A 14,821-nucleotide genomic window follows, 5' to 3' on the forward strand; every position below is an offset into this window, starting at 1 on the left:
AGGGCCAGGGAATTTTGAACCAATACACCATGGCTGGTACACCTCAGCAGAACGGTGTCGCTGAAAGAAGAAACCGTACCCTTATGAACATGGTGCGCAGTATGTTAGCCAACACTAATTTACCATTATTCCTCTGGACTGAAGCGTTAAAAGCAGCTGTTCATATACTCAATAGAGTTCCTTCTAAGTCTGTCCCTAAAACTCCTTATGAACTTTGGACAGGAAGGAAAGGAAGGAAACCGAGTCTTAAATATATGAAAGTATGGGGCTGCATTGCTGAAGCAAAACTTTACAATCCTTTCCTAAGGAAACTTGACCCTAAAACAGTTACCTATTTCTTTATCGGGTATCCTGAGAACTCAAAGGGTTATCGTTTCTATTATCCTTCCCATGTCACCCGTATTGTTGAAACCAAGCGTGCCGCGTTCCTGGAGGATTTCAAGGTCAGTGGGAGCAGTACCAATCCTTACGAAGAATTGCAAGAAGTACAAGACGCGGGGGGGAAAGACTCGTCGCTTACCATTACTCCGATTACTCCTCTTGTACCCAATGCAACTACTGCACCTGAAGCTACTGCACCAACTCCAATTTCACCTCTACAATCAGAACCCATTATACCTCATGATGAAGGCACATCAAACACTCAAAACCAAGACAACGCTGAACCCTATAATCCACTTAGGAGGTCATCTAGGCAAAGACGGCCTACTAATTGGGATGATTATGTTACCTACCTGACTGAAATGGATCCCGGAAAGCTCAATGATCCTATCTCTTACAATGAAGCCATTAGCAGTGAGCAGTCTTCTGAATGGAATAAAGCAATGATTGATGAGGTTGAATCCATGAAGAAAAATGACGTTTGGGATTTGGTAGAATTACCCAACAGAGTCAAACCCGTAGGATGCAAATGGGTGTTCAAAACAAAACTGGATCCGAATGGGAACGTTGAACGCTACAAAGCAAGATTGGTTGCAAAGGGCTACACTCAGAAAGAGGGAATTGATTATCAAGAGACGTTTTCACCTGTCTCTCATGAACATTCATTAAGGATCGTCATGGCCCTAGTAGCTCATTTTGATTTGGAGTTACATCAGATGGACGTTAAAACCGCTTTCCTTAACGGAGACTTGGACGAAGATGTTTACATGAAACAACCTGAAGGCTTTAAACCTGAAGGTCAGGAGCATCTAGTCTGTAAGTTGAAGAAATCCATTTACGGGTTGAAACAAGCATCACGTCAGTGGTACCTCAAGTTTGATGAAGTCATGAAGAAGCAAGGTTTTATGAAGAATCAAGTGGATCAATGCACCTACCTCAAGATGAGTGGGAGCAACTTTACTATACTTGTCCTTTACGTAGATGATATTCTATTGGCAAGTAATAGTTTAGACATGTTGCATGAGTCGAAGCGGTTACTTTCGCATAACTTCGACATGAAGGATCTCGGAGATGCTTCTTACGTCATTGGCATCGAAATTCACCGAGATAGACACAAAGGGATCTTAGGATTGTCCCAAAGGGCTTACATAGATCGTGTCCTTACACGTTACAACATGCAACAGTGCAAACCCTCCGTCGCTCCAGTATTTAAGGGAGATGTTTTCGGTTCATTCCAGCGTCCGACAACAGAGGTTGAGAAGGAGCAAATTAGCCAGATACCTTACGCGTCAGTAGTCGGGAGCTTGATGTATGCTCAAGTCTGTACTCGCCCAGATATCGCTTATATTGCTGGAATGCTAGGCCGTTATCAGACTAATCCTGGCCTAGATCACTGGAAAGCAGCTAAGAAGGTACTTCGATATCTGCAAGGGACGAAAGACTATAAACTGACTCATAGAAGAAGTGATCATTTAGAAGTGGTGGGCTATTCTGATTCTGACTTTGCCAAATGCAAAGATGACAAGAAATCCACTTCGGGCTATATCTTTATGTTAGCAGGCGGCCCTATCTCTTGGAAGAGTCATAAACAACAGTTGACCACAACTTCCACAATGATGGCAGAGTACATTGCTGTTTATAACGCAACCTGTCATGGAATGTTGCTTAGAAATCTGATCACTGGACTCAAAATTGTTAATTCCATTTCTAGACCATTGAAGCTTTACTGTGATAATTCAGCTGTCGTTAGTTTCTCGAACAGTAACAGTTCGACTGGAGCTGGTTTATATCTCGATACAAAATATCTATTTGTACGTGAACGAGTTGAGGAAAATAATCTTTGTATCGAGTATATTAGTACTAAGGATATGCTTGCGGATCCGATGACTAAAGGTCTCCCTCCTAAGGTTTATAAAGAACATGTTCGGAATATGGGATTTAGTAAAGACCTTATTTAAGCATATTGTACTAGCTTATGTTTATGATTAATGAAATTTCCTCAGTTTGATTTTGTATGTCTGTTAGAATATGTTCAACCGGTATAATGGCATATAGACAAATAAAGTTACAAATCAAACAAAGGGCTTACGCGTATTTTGATCATGATGTTTAGGTTTTAAATTAAGGCTATAGTATGATTAATGGGGGTCCTGAGTCGCATAATGATTCAACGGCTGTATTTTTCTGCTATAGTACTTGTTTAAGGCTAAAATGAGTGTTAACTCCTGATCAGGCTTATCTAATACTCATAGTAAATGATTACTCGGCTAAGTGGGAGAATGTAAGATTAAATATATTATGTAATAATATTTAATCTATAGCCATTATAATCATTTACATGATAGAGATCAAAATATATTATAACCTATTAAATAATTAGTTGGTAATTGTTGATGGACCATATTACCCTTATTAACTAATTAGGTTTCCTCCTGGGTGCTTATATAAGGAGAATTATGTGGAGGTTAAGGGGTTACTCAGTTACACATTTACACACACCCCATTAGCCATAACATCATAATTTCGACCTCCTCTCCTAGCCGATATCCCTTTTCGGTTTTCTAAGTCCCCATCATTAGTCAGCACCCTAAGGAGGAACCAGATCACGATGACAAGCATGTCGAACTCCATTACTGGATTCTCCAACGCACTGTCTGCTATAACAGGTATGTTTTAATGTTTTCTTTCATGTATAAACAGAACTGAACCAACATTAAATTCTATTTCTTCGGTTATTTTCCTAAAATTAATAGGAATTCCCAAAAGTCAGTATGGTCAAATTTGAAATTCGCCTAAAATATAAACTAATTTGGTTCATACTAACTTAGTTAGTTTTTTAAATGGTAGTAACAGGACCTCACAAAATAAAAATGCTCATATTTTGCCATGAAATATTTGCAGGGTTGCATTGGACAACAATCAACATAGTGCACATATCACCTTAGATTTTTTGTGGTGATCTGGACCCTAAAATAATGAAGAAACATTAGCCGAAGCCATTGACAATGAACGTTTAACAATATTTTGTTTTTCAAACGATAAGATTTCTTATATCTTTTTCTTTCTTTTATGTATAACTAAAAGACAATTAAAACGTCCTTTAGTAAATATAAAAGAGTTTTGATTCGTTGAAATGTATTTTTCAAAAAAAAATGTAAACAAATGGAACTAATGTACAAAGGGTGTGAATGGCCATTTATTTATTCATGTAGTGATCATTAATTAGATGACTTAAAAAAAACCAAAAAAGTTGAGGGTTGAGTTTACTTTTTGTTATTCTCTTCTCTTTGTACTTTTTAATAGTTTTGTTAACATCGGATAGTACTCTAGCTCCATCATGCATATCGGGTCAGATAGAATTCTCTTCTGTTTGTACTTTTTAATAGTTTTTCTTAACGTCGGATAGTACTCTCCGTCATGCATATTGAGTTAGATAGAATTTTCAATGAAAAAATCAGAGTACTATAATTCGATAACCAGGGTTTAACAATCTTACCGTGATGTTTCATTTTAAGTGAAGATTTGTCTTTTTCAACGTAGCATTTGTCAAACATTTGTTAAGATAGTTTTACTGAGTAATATAATTGTTTGTTGAATTAAAACTCGTTTGATACATACACACATACATATATATATATATATATATATAGGGTAAGGATAGTGTAAAAAGGGCCTAAAGTGTGAGAAGTGTAAGAAGTGTATTATAACACTATATATAATACTATATAACACCATATAAACACCGTATAAGAATATGTAACACCATATAATACCATATAACACCATGTAACACTATATATCATTATATAACAAATATAACACTATAGGTTGTCTGATAGCATGTCTATGATAGATGTATAGTGTTATATTTGTTATATAATGATATATAGTGTTACATAGTGTTATATGGTATTATATGTTGTTACATATTGTTATACGGTGTTTATATGGTGTTATATAGTATTATATATAGTGTTATAATACACTTCTTACACTTCTCACACTTTGAGCACTTTTTACAGGATCCTCTACCTATATATATATATATATATATATATATATATATATATATATATATATATATATATATATATATATATATATATATATATATATATATATATATATATATAGGGTGGGGATCAAGAGTGAACATTGTTATTTTGTGAACAAAAACGAACAGATCCTAGCCGTTGGATGAGGAGACCATGATCTAGGTTTTAAAGGATTTTTTTAATTAATAAAAATCTAAAACCTGATTTAAAATAACTGCTGAAGGGCAGTATCGTAATTATTTGTTCTTAAAAATTATGTTCAGTTACAAGAAAAAATAACCGCCCTATCATGTTCAGTTAGTAATTCAATTTTAATTCATCATGGAAAAAAAACCGCCTCCATATTTTCAAGAAATACACATGTGTATTTAAGTTGGACAAACTGAATTGTACATATATGTAGGTGATGCAATATATTGCTTTGTACAGTTAAGTGTGTTGGGTAAAACGAACCGATGAGAGGTGTATTTGTTCAAACTTCATCAAGAAACATTGTGATATGTTGTGTATTTCTGTCGATTTTAAAATGGTGTACTTTGTGAACTTAACGATTGTAATAATACACGTGTGTAAGTGACAAAGTACACATATGTATTACAGTTGGGTAAACTGAGATGTAGCAATAGATTGATATGTTTTTCATAGTATGGCACATGTACAGTATGTATACAAATATGTATTAGAACTTGTAGAATGATAACATATCGAGAAAAAAAAAAGATATCTTGAAAAGAAAGATGAACAAACGAATAAAATTGAGAGAAAAAAGAAAATATCCCGAAAACAAGTGATGAACAAACTGGTGAAATGAAAAGGATCTGAAACTTAACTATGCGACTAAAAGAGGAAAAGAATTGATGAGGGTTTTTTTGTTGACAATTGGATTCGAATGAATCTTATGCAATTGGTTCAATCATTTGAAATCCCATCAAAATAGGATTCAGTTATGATAACTGATTTGGATGAATCTCATTTACAATTTGATTTATAATTAATAAAATTAAAATTAAGTATATATGGTAAATGACAATCCAACCCTTATAATCTTAAAATAAATCAAGGGTTAGGATGAGTTCATTAAGTTCACAAAAATAGGGAGGTTCACAAATGAACTTAACCCTATATATATATATATATATATATAGGGAGGTTCATTTGAAAAGAAAAATAAATTAAGAAGAAAAAGAACAAATGGTACAATTGTAAAACATTAAATAGTTTTCTCTCATCTCATTTATTATTCTTTTTGACTAATTAATTAGTTATAAAGATTATCATCTTTCACACAAAAATTTTGGCTTAAAAACATCAAAATTTATCCTACACATTTTTGAAATTTATCCTACACATATTGAAATTTATCCTACACAACTCGTAATTCATCCTACATACCTCATAACTTATCCTACACCTTAAATTAATTTTTTTTCTTCTTTGAAAATATATATATATATTTTTTTTTGAAAATATGTTACAAATTTAATTAATTAGCTATTAAAAAGGAAGACTAACAATTAATGATCTATCTAAGTTTACCAATATACCCTTACACCCAAATTAAATACAAAAATTAAATGAAGTAAAATAAAACATTCTTATTGGTTGAAGTTTGTTATTTTTTATTCTTACAAAAAATTTTTTCTTATTTGAACCCTTCACTATATATATATATATATATATATATATATATATATATATATATATAGGGTAATGCTAGATAAAAAACCCTAAAATTCTTAGAAAACTCTGAAAACCCAAATGGGAAGCCATTTTTACCCAACCTCCCGACATTTTTTTTTTTTTTTGAAAAAAATTACACATGTAATATACATGTTTTAGAGTGTTTTGGGCCAAAAAAAAACAAAAAAGCGCTGAAGGGATTTTTTTAAAAAAAATAAACAAATTTCAGCTCCTAACACGTGTTAAGCAAAAAAGACATAATTTTCCTGAAATTCGCTGAAACTTTTTTTTTTTTTTTAAATATCCCTTCGGCGCTTTTTTGATTTTTTTGGCCCAAAAGTCTTAAAAACATGTATATTACATGTGTTATTTTTTTCAAAAAAAAAAATGTCGGGAGCTTGGGTTTTCTAGGGTTTTTTATATATATAGGGTTTTCTATATAGCCCAACCCTATATATATATATATATATATATATATATATATATATATATATATATATATATATATATATATCTATACCACTTTAATAAGGATATTAGAAGGACAAGATGGTAATTGAACAAGGTGTTGAAAAAACACTAAATGCACAATGTACAACTGTTAAGGCACAAGAAAACACAAACCCTTTTACCCTTTACAAGGGTATACATCTGCCGTCCATCTATACTACTTTCTCACACGGATCAACATCGGGACCGTCCATTTGACTTCACACGGATCACCATATGCTTTCTCTCTCAATGCTCACACATCTCACAAAACAACATCAGATCTTCTTCTCTCTCTTCTCTCTCTCTTTTCTCTCTTCTCGGCGATCTAGGGTTTCATGAGATCTATCACCAGATCCGTTTGAATCTATCACCAGATCCGTTTGATGAGCAGATCAAGGGTTTCATGAGATGTTCTGGCAAGGGATCCACAGATTTGAACAAGGGATCCGTTTTATCTGGCAAGGGATCCACAGATTTGAACAAGGGATCCGTTTGATGTTCTGATAAGTTGCTTTATCTTTAATCTTGATGTAGATTTGTTAGTAGATATCTTACCATGTTCTTCTGTGATTGTTACTTTTCAGGTGAAGCGGTTGACGGATGTTCGAAGGACGAAATCTGAGGTTTACGAAGGATTTTTTCATGTGTTTTGTGATGAATCGACTCAGGTTAGGTTCTAAATGTTGATTTATCTTTAATCTTGATGTAGATTTGTTAGTAGATATCTTACCATGTTCTTTTGTGATTATTACTTTTCAGGTGAAGCGGTTGACGGATGTTCGAAGGACGAAATCTGAGGTTTACGAAGGAGTTTAGCATGTTTTTTGTGATGAATCGACTCAGGTTAGGTTCTAAATGTTGATTTATCTTTAATCTTGATGTAGATTTGTTAGTAGATGCGGTTATTTCAAATTAGGTTGAAAGTCTTGTGATATTTGAATTTGTATTTTTGGTGATGATAGTTAGATTAATTTCAGATATGACATAGTGAAAGGATAAATTGTTTTTGTAGTTTTGATTTTACTGTGTTCTGTTATATTTTGATCTTTTCCTTCATTTTTGGGACTGATAAGTGTCATGGTTGTGTGATAATTATGATATTTAGGTCATTTAGATATGGAATTGTGAAAAGATAGATTGTTATGTATTTTTGATTTTGGTTTGTTCTGTGGGATGTTCGATGAGCAGATCTAGGGTTTCATGAGATGTATCACCAGCTTTATCTGGCAAGGGATCCACAGATTTGAACAAGGGATCCGTTTGATGTTCTGATAAGTTGCAATGAGTGTTATATATCTTACCATGTTCTTTTGTGATTCTTATCTTTAATCTTGATGTAGATTTGTTAGTAGATGCGGTTATTTCAAATTAGGTTGAAAGTCTTGTGATATTTGAATTTGTATTTTTGGTGATGATAGTTAGATTAATTTCAGATATGACATAGTGAAAGGATAAATTGTTTTTGTAGTTTTGATTTTACTGTGTTCTGTTATATTTTGATCTTTTCCTTCATTTTTGGGACTGATAAGTGTCATGGTTGTGTGATAATTATGATATTTAGGTCATTTAGATATGGAATTGTGAAAAGATAGATTGTTATGTATTTTTGATTTTGGTTTGTTCTGTGGGATGTTCGATGAGCAGATCTAGGGTTTCATGAGATGTATCACCAGCTTTATCTGGCAAGGGATCCACAGATTTGAACAAGGGATCCGTTTGATGTTCTGATAAGTTGCAATGAGTGTTATATATCTTACCATGTTCTTTTGTGATTCTTACTTTTCAGGTGAAGCGGTTGACGGATGTTCGAAGGACGAAATCTGAGGTTTACGAAGGATTTTCGCATGTGTTTTGTGATGAATCGACTCAGGTATGTCACTCGCAACTCGCAAGGAAACCTTTTTTTAGGATCTGAATTTAATTAGTTATACCTTTGGTTAACGACTGTCACGATCACTATTATTACAGAACAAGCTCACTCCGATCTTCTGGCTGCCGGAGAAAGTGTATCTGCTTGGAGAGTCTCGGAATTGGCTTTGGCGACGCTGAACGTTGCTTCATTCGAATCGATGGGGGCTTCATATGCAGAATGTTCCCTCACTTAGTGGTCTCATGCTCACTCAAGCAGAGGTAAAGTAAAGTTTATCATCATTCATCAATTTTCTTTTCTTTTTTGTTTATAATAAAGGTTTTTATATTTGCAACTTGACAAAATGTGATTTATATTAAATTTATTTTAAGTTAATAGTGTACTGGTTATAACTAATATGAAATCTTTACTAATACTTGATTTCTTTTTATGATGGTTGACTTTGCGAGAACTAACGGAGCATTAGTGTCAAGAATGGGCTGAGATTCGAATTCAGTCGGTTTTTCGCTCTTTTTTGGTAATTTCTAAGCCTTGAATATTAATTTTTAACATGCTATGCTACTGAGAGAATATAAACTTGACTATATTCTCTGTTTTTTGATCAGAGGTAAAGTAAAGTTTATCATCATTCATCAATTTTCTTTTCTTTTTTGTTTATAATAAAGGTTTTTATATTTGCAACTTGACAAAATGTGATTTATATTAAATTTATTTTAAGTTAATAGTGTACTGGTTATAACTAATATCAAATCTTTACTAATACTTGATTTCTTTTTATGATGGTTGACTTTGCAAGAACTAACGGAGCATTAGTGTCAAGAATGGGCTGAGATTCGAATTCAGTCGGTTTTTCGCTCTTTTTTGGTAATTTCTAAGCCTTGAATATTAATTTTTAACATGCTATGCTACTGAGAGAATATAAACTTGACTATATTCTCTGTTTTTTGATCAGAGGTAAAGTAAAGTTTATCATCATTCATCAATTTTCTTTTCTTTTTTGTTTATAATAAAGGTTTTTATATTTGCAACTTGACAAAATGTGATTTATATTAAATTTATTTTAAGTTAATAGTGTACTGGTTATAACTAATATCAAATCTTTACTAATACTTGATTTCTTTTTATGATGGTTGACTTTGCGAGAACTAACGGAGCATTAGTGTCAAGAATGGGCTGAGATTCGAATTCAGTCGGTTTTTCGCTCTTTTTTGGTAATTTCTAAGCCTTGAATATTAATTTTTAACATGCTATGCTACTGAGAGAATATAAACTTCACTATATTCTCTGTTTTTTGATGTGTTTTGTTATTTTTATGCTTTTTGTTTTTTAACTGATCTTAACCCATTTGACTTATGCTACAGACAAAAAGGGATCAAGATCGGGACCGTCCATTTGACTTCACACGGATCACCATCTGCTTTCTCTCTCAATGCTCACACATCTGACAAAAAGGGATGCCAAAAGTAGGGAAGTACAATCTACAGGAAAAAGCAACACTTTACTTTTGTGTGAAAGACAGCTTGCTTGCTGCAGTCTGTATAATATATCAACACTCTTCCATACACTGTTTGAAAGACAGCACTGCTTCCTTCAGTCTCTATAAATAATCCAGAGATATCTACACTCTACTCACACTTTACAAACTCTCAACTACACTCAACTGAAATTGTAAGTTTATCTCACTTGAATAATCCTACTTTCAAAACATCAACTTAACAACTTCTATTTACTTCGATTTCAGAATATATCAAGTCTTTGCATTCGGATCTTGCGTTGTTTCTCGGCTCTCACATCAAGGTTTTAAAATTTTTGTCGGCTTTTCACATCTCCCTCTTGCATTGTTGTAAGTTCTTTCAGATATGACATAGTGAAAGGATAAATTGTTTTTGTAGTTTTGATTTTACTTTGTTCTGTTATATTTTGATCTTTTCCTTCATTTTTGGGACTGATATGTGTCATGTTTTTGTGATAATTATGATATTTAGGTCATTTTTGGGGATGATAAGTGTTGTAGTTCAATGAAAATTATGATAGTTAGGTCAATTTTAGATATGGAATAGTGAAAAGATAGATTGTTATGTACTTTTTATTTTAGTTTGTTCTGTGGGATGTTTTGATATATTTTTTCATTTTTCGGGATAGTGAAAGGATAAATTGTTTTTGTAGTTTTGATTTTACTTTGTTCTGTTATATTTTGATCTTTTCCTTCATTTTTGGGACTGATAAGTGTCATGGTTGTGTGATAATTATGATATTTAGGTCATTTTTGGGATGATAAGTGTTGTAGTTCAATTAAAATTATGATAGTTAGGTCAATTTTAGATATGGAATAGTGAAAAGATAGATTGTTATGTACTTTTTATTTTAGTTTGTTCTGTGGGATGTTTTGATATATTTTTTCATTTTTCGAGATAGTGAAAGGATAAATTGTTTTTGTAGTTTTGATTTTACTTTGTTCTGTTATATTTTGATCTTTTCCTTCATTTTTGGGACTGATATGTGTCATGGTTTTGTGATAATTATGATATTTAGGTTCATTTACTTTGTTCTGTTATATTTTGATCTTTTCCTTCATCATTACAGGAATTTTTTTTAAAACAGTACTGTATTCAAAACAAAATAAAACGCCGTATTCACAAAACAATACTGTATTCGCAAAGCTGTATTCAAAACAATCCTGTATTCAAAACAATACTGTATTCAAAACAATACTGTATTCAAAACAATACTGTATTCACAAAGCTGATTGTTATAGTTATTATGTGTATGTGTAAATTATAGTAAATTGTTTTTGTAGTTTTGATTTTACTTTGTTCTGTTATATTTTGATCTTTTCCTTCATTTTTGGGACTGATATGTGTCATGGTTTTGTGATAATTATGATCTTTTCATTCATTTACTTTGTTCTGTTATATTTTGATCTTTTCCTTCATCATTACAGGATTTTTTTTTAAAACAATACTGTATTCAAAACAAAATAAAACGCCGTATTCACAAAACAATACTGTATTCACAAAGCTGTATTCAAAACAATCCTGTATTCAAAACAATACTGTATTCAAAACAATACTGTGTTCAAAACAATACTGTATTCAAAACAATACTGTATTTAAAACAATACTGTATTCACAAAGCTGATTGTTATAGTAATTATGTGTATTTTTCAGTTTACAAATCACTCCAAACACATATCAATTGAGAGGTATGGGCGGTGGTTATCCAATTCCCGTTGAATCACTAGGATCAACAAACCATTTAAACCTTCCTGATTCAAACCCTCTAACTTCAAACCCACCTCCGGTGTCAACCCCACCTCCGGTTTTAACCCCACCTTCGGTTTCAACCCCACCTCCATTGGCAAACCCTGAATATGATGATCCATTTGGTTGGACGGATGAAGAGTTGAATTGGGCGTATGACTATACCTTCGCTCAACTACAATTTGGTGGACTACAAATTGAGGGGTGCCATCGTCCGGTGCCAAACACTCCTACACTTCCTATGCATCCTCCACCTTCAAACCCCCCTTATGTGGAAAACTATAGTCAAACACAAGAACTACCGACCTGGGCTGAAGGGTACGAAACTGACCCTGGGGCGGTTTACGAACCACCATTGGATGAAAAAATGGTTTGGGAACCTTAGAAAAACTTTTATGATGACTGTAGTTTTTTTTTTCTCGAATTAGTTTGAATCTTAATTATGTAACTTTTAATTATGTAACTTTTAATTATGTATTACTTTAAATTTAAATTTGTTGCTGTTTAATTTTAATCATGTTTTAGTTTAAATTTTATTTCTGGAGTTTTTATTTTTTTAGTTAACTAATATTGAACACTTAATAGGATATGTCTGATCATTTTTCCGTTGAAGAATTTTCATCATTGACAAATGATAGAGCATGGTATAATATAATCTTTGTTAAGGTGGAGTTTATTTGGCATGACGTCGATGGAAAGAGATTAGTGGTTATATTTCTTGATCAACACGTAAGAACATTATTTTAATTTACTTTGTGTTATATAAGCGTTTTTCCACAACTAAATTTCTTTTCATTTTAGAGACAAAAAATTGTTGCGTTCGTCCCACAAAATTTGATACACAAATATAATGACGCGTCATTGATGGGTGGTTTTTTTTCGTTGAATCATTTCCAAATTGAGAATCTCAACTATCTTGAGTGCCCAAAGTACCAGAATTACGTGTTAGTTTGGTCCGAGAAGAAAATTGTCATCAACGAATATACAAAGCTTTCTTCACTTACGCTTACGATTCCAAGGGGTGCTTCTTTATATCCATTGGTCCCTTCCATTATAGAATTGAAGCATGACAGGAGACCTCAAATGGATATTGTTGGTACATATTAATTCTCTATCTATAATTTTTATTAAATATATAAAACTTTATATATGGTCTATACGATTTAACTAATTTGGTTTTAGATGTGGTTGGGAGAATAATAGAAGGCAAACGTGATCGATGTTGTTTTGAACTTTCTCTTCAAGATAAGACGTACGTTATTATTTATTATTAACATATTACAAACATAATATTTATGTTATATGTAAGAAAATATTATTATTAGAAGAACTTTAACCCAAAATCGTAATATACAGTGGTCACACAATACAATTGTTTTTGTCTGCCCTGAAGCCTTCCGATGTTATACGTTCCATTCGAGCCGTGCAACAAAGGTCCATCATATATGTATCACGTCTCAAGTTGGTTCATCTACCAGATAGTATGTTATGCTTTACACATGAACATTCTAATAATTAGTTAGATCTAATGGCTCATGTAGTTTAATAAAAGTTATATTTTATTTGTTATTTCAGTTAATATTTTGAAGTCTACGGAGTTGAGTACGATTACGTACGAACCGGATATGGTCGAGGCACGGGATATGTAAATTATGGATCGTTATCCAATTTGTGTTTAAGTTAGAAACATTTGGTGTTGTTATTTGTTTAGTTGTTGAATATTAAAGTCTCTCTTGGTGTTTCGTGTTTTGCTTTTTGTTTCCCTCATATTGATGTAATTGTAGAAGTATTTATAATCTATCACCAAGGTATAATCTTCTTAGATTGGACAACTAAATAATCATTATCTGTATTAAACGAAGGTATAACCATGGCTGACCTTCCTACTCATACAATCGTGTTTGAGATATTAACGAGGCTGCCAGCAAAGGATGTAGGTCGTTCTAAGAGTGTATGTAAGCAATGGTATGCGTTATTGTCAACACAAGATTTCGTAAAGATACATTGTTCTCGCTCAGTAGTTTCATCTAACCAGAGAGTTCTACTAATTGACGACCTAACGTGTTCTGTTCGTCCAATCATCTCTAATAACAATGACTATGGTCCAAGCTCAACAGTTACATTTCCATTCCATCACCAAAATAATGATGTCTCAATACTTTCACATTTGAACGGATTGTTGTGTGTTTGCTTGAATCATACATACGAGCTGCTTCTTTGGAATCCAACAACTACTGCTTTCAAGCGTTTGTCAACCCCTGATTCTCATGGATTCTATATAAATAACCTTGATGCCATTGGTTTGTACGTTGACGCTGACGATGATTACAAGGTCTTGCATATAAAGCGTAGGAGTGGTGTACTTGGTGTCTATGTTTATTCTAGGGAAGTAGACTCTTGGAGAAATATTCCTTTCATAACAAGACAAGAGTACCTAAGCCCTCATTTCAATTGGTCAGCTGGCACATTTTGTGGTGGTACTCTATATTTCACTGTTTGCGAATGTTGGATTGGAGGTACGAATGTGGTGATTTGTTTTGATGTTAATTCGGAGCAGTTCAAGGAGATAAGCTTTCCACCCGTTCCTTCTAATGGAATGGTTCAAGGTGTTTTAGTTAATGTAAAAAATGTGCTTCACATGTTTGCTAGCACTGGCATGTTTGAGATGACAATTGACCTATGGACACTACAAGGGGATTACTGGATTAAGGTCTTATCATGTCCTCCGATCCCCCCGATATCATTGTCATTGTGGTGCGATATAACACATTATGTGACAAATGGTAATTGGTTTGTGATGACTAAATTAGGGAAGTTGTTTACAATTGAAATGGATATGAAGCCCTTCGAATGTTTTTATCCCGTTTCTTGGTTTCGAGGTTTTAAGGGTGCGGTGTTTGTGCAGACCATTGTTTCACCAAGTATTTAGATTGGCTTTCACTTAATGTTATCATTATGTATGTCAATGTTTTAAGGATTTGTGTTTTTTTTTCTCTAAGTCATGATATTCCGTTTAAGTCATGTATTTTAATGTTATCATTATGTATTTCAATGTTATCCTTCGGTTTGTTTTTCTCTAAGTT

General features: G+C 32.9%; 2 protein-coding genes across 2 annotated transcripts; both read left to right on the forward strand.

Moving 5' to 3' along the window:
* Positions 1-12,320: 12,320 nt before the first annotated feature.
* Positions 12,321-13,500, forward strand: LOC110882661. The gene is made up of 4 exons (XM_035978568.1): positions 12,321-12,467; positions 12,540-12,834; positions 12,921-12,990; positions 13,095-13,500. Exons 1-4 carry the CDS (start codon positions 12,327-12,329, stop codon positions 13,255-13,257), a joined length of 669 nt encoding a protein of 222 aa, XP_035834461.1. The 5' UTR covers positions 12,321-12,326; the 3' UTR covers positions 13,258-13,500.
* A 108-nt stretch (positions 13,501-13,608) lies between these two features.
* LOC110882624 (F-box/kelch-repeat protein At3g17530) lies at positions 13,609-14,667 on the forward strand. Its single transcript, XM_022130601.1, has one exon. It carries the CDS (start codon positions 13,609-13,611, stop codon positions 14,665-14,667), a length of 1,059 nt encoding a protein of 352 aa, XP_021986293.1.
* Positions 14,668-14,821: the final 154 nt, after the last annotated feature.

Source organism: Helianthus annuus, chromosome 10 (genome assembly GCF_002127325.2).
Source record: "Helianthus annuus cultivar XRQ/B chromosome 10, HanXRQr2.0-SUNRISE, whole genome shotgun sequence".
In the NCBI taxonomy this organism is placed as follows: domain Eukaryota; kingdom Viridiplantae; phylum Streptophyta; class Magnoliopsida; order Asterales; family Asteraceae; genus Helianthus; species Helianthus annuus.